The sequence below is a fragment of the Ylistrum balloti genome, unplaced genomic scaffold (genome assembly GCF_031769215.1).
Source record: "Ylistrum balloti isolate Yb309-2 unplaced genomic scaffold, AGI_CSIRO_Ybal_v1 Utg371906, whole genome shotgun sequence".
Taxonomy (NCBI): domain Eukaryota; kingdom Metazoa; phylum Mollusca; class Bivalvia; order Pectinida; family Pectinidae; genus Ylistrum; species Ylistrum balloti.
In genome coordinates this window covers 86,258-93,582 of record NW_026782938.1, presented here as the reverse complement: position 1 = coordinate 93,582, position 7,325 = coordinate 86,258, and the positions used below count along the sequence as shown (strand labels likewise).

Here is a 7,325-nt window from a genome sequence, read left to right as displayed (position 1 = left end):
CAGTACATCTATGGTACAACATTCCAAGCGGAAACGGATCACAAACCGTTCGTTGCGATATTTGCCAAATCGTTTAATGAATGTCCTCCTAGGATACAGAGAATGAGATTGAGGCTACAAAAGTACGACTTAAAGTTAGCTCACACCCCAGGAAAACTTATGTACACAGCAGGTACACTTTCTAGAGCATCCTTAGAAACAGCGGATACACAGAAAACTAACTGAGGAAGTAGAAATGTGTGTCAACTGTATTTATAATACATTACCGGTTAGTGAAACAAAAAAGGATCAAATGTATGAAGCTACACAGCAAGATGAAACACTACAGAGAGTGGTTAATTCAATAGTGAAAGGATGGCCAGATGATCGTAGTAAGTGTACGCCAGATGTAGTTCCGTATTGGAATTTCAGAAATGAACTCACTGTCATTAATGGACTAGTATTTAAAGGAACTAGACTAGTCATTCCAGCTAAGCTACGGAAGGAAATGCTGACAAAAATACACCATGGACATCTTGGAAGAGAAAAATGTAAGAAACGTGCTCGTGAACTTTTATTTTGGCCTAACATGAATGCAGAGATAAACGAAGTGGTGGATAACTGTGATGTTTGTCAGAGATTCGCGATGAAACAGCAAGCTGAACCGTTACAACCTACTCCAGTGTCCAAATCGCCATGGGAACGCGTATCAACAGATTTGTTCTCATTAGGAGGGAAAGATTACATTGTAACTTGTGATAGTTTCTCAAACTACCCAGAAGTTTTGTTATTGCCAAACCAAACAGCGTTTGCGGTTATCAATGCGTTAAAAAGTATATTTTCACGTCATGGTGTACCACAGATTCTTACAAGTGATAATGGACCGTGTTACAGCTGTCGAGAATTTAAAGACTTTGCGAGAGAATGGGACATTAAACACATAACCAGTAGTCCAAAATTCCCACAGTCTAATGGACTTGCAAAGAGAACTGTACAAACAATAAAGAACATGATGAAAAAACATAAGGAGAGCAACCAAGATATCCATATGGCACTCTTAGCATACCGTACAACACCTTTAGGAAATGGCCGTTCACCCGCAGAGATGCTAATGGGGAGATGTCTAAAAACAAATCTACCTAACTACATAGAGAAATCAAGAATTGAGAAAGCTGACAACAATTCTACTGAAATCATGAAATGGCGTGAAAATGAAAAACAGAAGCAGAAACACTATTATGATCAGAGAAATCATGTTAAATCGCATGTCAATCTTGCACCCGGTGACAAGGTTCGAATCCAGGAGCAAAACGCCTGGTCAACAGATCGCGCAACAGTTTTGAATGAATTAGGTCCTAGATCTTATCTAATTCGTAGAAATCGTAAACATCTCAAGTTAATTCCTGATGATGAAGAGTTGCCCAAGACTGGGAACAATGTTCTGGAACCCATTCCTGATGATGTGCCTGATCAGACCAATGTTTCTGATACAGATGTGGAACCAAAAACTAGTAGATGTGGAAGAACTGTTAAAAGGCCACAGAGATTAATTGAACAGTGTTAAAGATGATAGATGATCTTAGTTATTGAACTGTTTAAATGTGAAAGTTAAAAGTTTGATTCTTTTCATATGGACTTTAAAGTAAAAGTTCTAGAGTTTTAAAATAATACATTATATTACACATTATTAGTTAAAGAATGATGACACTCAAAGACTGGTTAAATTCAAATATTTCTTTATTGATATTTACATATATAAATTCAGAAATTTAACATATTTTTCATTAACTAATTAATACAAATGAAAATTTAGATATTTTATCTTGGTGAAGGGATGTAATGATATTTGGTATTATTATATAAATTCCGGATATTTGGTCCGTATTCCTGAAATTGTATATCCGTCAATCCGTCTCTATTATTAGTCGATTGAGCACATGTTGTTGAATGATGATTGTCGCCATCTTGAGACTGCTTGAGTTTTCTATAAACTAAGAAGTTTATTCATATATGTCTGACTCATATGTGATCATTACAATCAATTGTTAAGCTTCATGGCTGTGAAGGAAGATGACAGCAGTCTTATCAAACTAGTAAAAAAAGCTGTTCATGATGACTTATCAAATCGCTACATTGACATAAGAGACAAGCTGACCATCAACTCACTAATTGATCCTTGGTTCAAACTTCTACCTTTCCTATCAGAATCTCAGAGACTTGACGCATTTCACAGGCTGACTCTGGAAGCCATATCAGAATGTAATAAAGGTTTACAGTCCAATGTTACAGTGAAGAAGGAGGCTGATTTTGACCCCCAAAGTGTTCAAAATCTTCCATCTCATTCTCAACTTGATGATATATCCGATACACTCAGTGTGGTTAGCCTAGAAACTGACAGCAGTTCTACCCAAGGTCCTGTCCAGAAGAAGATGAAGTTAGAAGAGGAGGAACAAGAACTAAGTGATGATTTAAGTCATGACAATATATCACCGCTGTAGAAAAACCCAAGTCAGTTCAAGAACAAGTCGAGATTGAGGTGCAGCAGTATAAGCAAGAGCCGCCTATCAATGCGTCTGAAAACCCTTTAAAGTGGTGGAAAAAGAAGTCTTCAACTTATCCAAAGCTGTCACTATTGGCCAAAAAATATTTATGCATTCCATCCACTTCGGTACCATCAGAAAGGGTGTTTTCTACAGCAGGAGATATAGTTACAGCCCAGAGGTCACAATTAAAACCTGAACATGTTGATATGCTGGTATTTCTGAAAAAGAATTGGGACATTTGAATGAACATTTGAAGTGAATACTGTATGCATAAGTTTAGTTTTTGATGTCAGTGGTCAATATTCAGTAATGATCATTTGTTCCTGGTTTATTATCTGTTATTAACTTTTGTCACATGTTAAAACAGCTTTTGTTCTTTTCTAAAAATCTTATGTAAAGGAATACATATTTCAGAATTAAAAGATATCTCTTATAAATACCTCTTTTTCGTCTTAACAAAATACAGTGCATAAAAGAAGAGCAAAATTTGGTAGTTGTAATTAAGTGCAGTAGTATTGCAATAGTATCCTGCAATGTCAATACTATCGCAATAGTACTTTTTGCAATATCAATACTATCGCAATAGTCAATTTTGCTCTCAATAGTCAACCCTAATGACCATGACTATTACACCCGAGTGCCAGAGGTTCATTTTTCTGCAGTGGACCTACCAGAGGAACTCAAGTTTTGAGACAATGACAGCAATGTGAAGAACGATCTGTGTTCGCCTTTTGTTCCTGTTATTAGGGAGGAGGAGATAGAAGTACTAGAACTGTACAACGCAGCAGGACAAACTTCTGTGAAACTGTCCATAATATTAGATGGAAAATTTACAGAGTCAATATATGAACACAGAAAGAAAATTTCATATTCTCATGTGCTGTTGAATGTGCTCTTATTGCCTAATAGACTTAAGAACTTTTCTGTTTGCATCGGAAATTCTGACGAAGAATTTCAAGATTTGACACCAATCGGACCAGGTCTTACCATTGGAAATTCCACAGAAATTCATGCCTACAGAGAAGGTGACTTTTGTGCAGAGTTTGGCAACCTTACATACCATTCGACTATTAAGCAGCAAGTTGCACCTTGTTAGTTGAGGGAAGTCGCTGCAGTAGCTGCTCTTCATATCGACAATGTTTGTGTGCCAGAAAACGTCTATTGGAGCGAGTTCAACTGTCAGCAACTAAGGATCTCATTTGCAGTACATTGTGATATGAGCAGACACGTTGATTTTTAAGATAAAGCAGCAATAAACCTGTATAAGAAGTCTGCAGCATACCATCCACAAACAAAGGAGAGACATTGTTAGACAAATTCTGCAGTGGGGCATACTTGTTCCAGACCATCAGAACCAGGAAATGTCTGACTTGGTCAGAATTTGTAAGGAGGACATGGTGAAAGCATTCCCCGTTCCAAATTCACTACAGAGACCTCTTTGGGAGCAGCAGTTGAAGACATTGAGGTAATTCGGGCTCCTCCATCAGCCAGAGAGGCCAAAGACGGGTTAGAGATCATATTACGCTACCTGGAGAACTCCAGCTCTGCAACAGATTCGGACATTGGAGCATGTCTGTCTCTGCAAAAAAAACTGTGGATCGGACCACCACAGAAACGTTGATTCAGCGGCCCATAGAGGTTTTTCCAGAGACTTACAAGTAAGTGATGCATGATCCAATGTATGACAATGTTTAATGGTTGCACCAGGATACAGGTTATAGATCTGACATTTATATATTGTGACCGTCATTGACGAATGACGCAACTTAGTCCTAATTAAAGACAAATATCAATCGCAACAAGCTCAGGGTAAGGTGCTTGTAAATTTGGCTCTAGTCTGGGTTAGTCCTAATTATATATTGTTCCCTAGCACGGATGTGCTTTTCATATAACATTGTTTCGATTTATAGTGTTTCCGTTTCTGTATACTGTATATTGAATTTTGTCATTTTGTTAACATTTTACTTATGAAAGATCACCTGATGATCAGCTCCCTTGTTAAACCGCCACCCTCGATATACCGCCAAAAATGGACTGGAACGGAAGGTGGCGGTTTAACAAATATCTCAAGGCTCGACTTTAACGGTTGTCCGACTGTTCGGGACAAGTGAAAATGGGGTCAGGACAAGTTAACTTCACATGCAGTTGTCTGACCAGACAACCTGAATACATACATAAAGCTACAATAACTCTCACACAAAAAGTCCCCACAACGCATTTTATTATCGTAAACTTGGAGAATATAATATTTTCTAATAAAACACACAATTTTCTGGGTTAGTTGTTCCTCCGGTAAACATTGCGACCTATTTCCGGTTATCATCATTGTCACACTTGGAACTCCTCGAACGTCTCCGTGCACTCGACACGAAGCCATGGAAGTTAGCCGAGGTTTGCCGATTGTCATTGACATGCTAAACAAGACTGGCCGACCTTAGGAAATTCGGCTTTACAACATCGAAAAAGGATGACGGCAACACTGAAAAACAGACTAAAGGAAGGGACGCTACAAAGAAAACATATGTTGAAACTAAACGCAAAAGAGATTTCTTGCCTAAATGGCTACAGGATTTCCCATGGCTCTATTATAATGATGAAGATGGGATGATGAAGTGTAAATCGTGCACCAAGTATAATCCATCGTCAACATCAAGTTTTGTTATTGGAACGGACACATACAGACTTGATAACATGAAATCTCATGATAAAAGTGTATCACACATTAGTGCTGAGAAACAATATGAAATTGCAGTCCGAAAGGAAAAGCCAATTTTCTGTTCATATTCAGGAGATATTGACTTTTCAGAATCTGCAAGTACATCTTCAGGTCCCCAAGTTGTAGGTGCATTGGACATTTCATTTAAAAAGTTAAATGAGACTCAGCAATTGAAATTCGAGGCTTGCTTCAACACGGCATATTTCATTGCTAAAAAAGAGCTTCCCTTCTCACTTTATTCAGGAATCATAGAACTGCAAACTGAAAATGGAGTTGATTTACCAGCAAGTTATAGAACTGATAAAGCTTGTCGTCGGTAAGTATTAAAGTATTTCTTATGTCTGTTTCCAGCTACCCGACCGACAGTTTTTTTACCCCTGAGTGCCCGACCCTAAAGTTTTTTTCAAGCTGCATCAAACAAAATGTTTAAATGATTCCAGAAACCTTTACAAAAATTACATGAAAAAAAGAAAATAACAAAATTTGAATAACTGATCTTTTATTGACTTGAATATTTCATATATAGGCCTACATCACAGAAAACCACAATGGGAAAATAATTAATATGGTCAATATGAAAGAATATGAATTAAAAAAAAAAAAGAATAATTTTCTACCTACCAACCCTTTTATTTCGGGGCTTGGTAGCAGGGAAAAGACATTTTTTTTTTTTTTTGGTCTAAGGTTTTTCCTTTTTCTGCAAACTGTCCGAACCAAAGCAAGCATGTGCTCATGTAACAACAGATTTTATTGTGCACTCTAAACCTTTGAAAATCACAATTTCAAATAAATTACAATAACTGTACTTCTAATTTTAGCTATTATATTGAAGTTATTATGAAGAATCCTTCTCAATTATTTTTCACAGGTTTATTGACTACATATATGAGGACCTGAGATTCCTATAGTCTCCTGAAGTCTGCAAATGTTTTGTCCATTGTGTTTGATGGGGCCACGGATGTGTCAGTTGCTGAAAATGAAATTGTCTATGCCCGTGTTGTTCAGAATGGAATTCCTAATAATTTGTTTGTGAAAATAGAGGCTGTTGAACATGCACATGCTAAAGGAGTTTTAGCTGCAATTGAACAATCAATGGAAGGAGTTGATTCAGAGTGGAGATGGAAGGAGAAACTTGTAGCTACAGGTTCTGATGGAGCATGCGTAAATCTGGGTAAACGTAACAGTGTGACAACATTACTTAAACAGGTATTCCACATTTACTATCAATCCACTGTGCAAATCATAGGCAAGAACTTGGAGCATTAGATGCTAAGAAGAGCAAAGAGGGTAAAATGTTCTCAGATCTGAAATCTGTCCTACTTAATCTTCATAAACATTATCACTATTCTGCCAAAGCTTTGAGAGAACTACAAGAGGTTGCTAAAGCCATGGAGGAAAAGCTACTCCGCCCTGTGAACTTAGATGGAACAAGATGGATACCGCACTTAAGCAAATCTCTTGAAGTTCTTTTAAAGTCTTATAGGGTAATTGTAACCCATTTTGAGGATATCGTGGAGAGTGGGAGAGGGTCCCCTGACCAACAAGGGCGGGCTAAGCTGATGTTGAGACACTTAAAAGATTATGTACTTCTATACTACATGCATTTCTTGAGGGATGTTCGGTCTGTGCTAAGTGAACTTTCACTGCAGTTCCAGAAGGATTCCTGTACCCTTCCAGATGGTGTGGAAAGTCTTGAAACTGCATGCTTGCAACTTGTGGCTCTCAAACAAAGGCCAGGTACTCATCTTCAGTCTTTCCTGGATAAAGTTGATAATGGCAAATTCCTGGATGTCACAATGACAACATTACCATCAAATATGACATTACAAAATCTAAATCACTTGCAGATGTTGTTCTAACTCATATTTCAACAAGAGTAGGAGATCTCAATTCAGCAGACCTTCTGAAATGTATGCAGGTATTGTACCCTGTGAACTTACCCCTTGATAACACACAGTTAGCGGTTTATGGAGAAAGTGAAATTAACAGCCTTTGTACACATTTCAGCACTCTTCTTGACAAATTAAATTGTGATGTTGAGCAGTTGAAATTACAATTGGCCTGCATTGAAAAGCTACACAAAGAAT

The 7,325-nt window shown here is 37.5% G+C and overlaps 1 protein-coding gene across 1 annotated transcript; it reads left to right on the top strand.

Moving 5' to 3' along the window:
- The first annotated feature begins 292 nt into the window (after positions 1-292).
- Positions 293-1,543, top strand: LOC132563898 (uncharacterized protein K02A2.6-like). Its single transcript, XM_060228659.1, has one exon. The coding sequence runs from the start codon at positions 293-295 to the stop codon at positions 1,541-1,543; it is 1,251 nt and encodes a 416-aa protein (XP_060084642.1).
- The last annotated feature ends 5,782 nt before the right edge of the window (positions 1,544-7,325 follow it).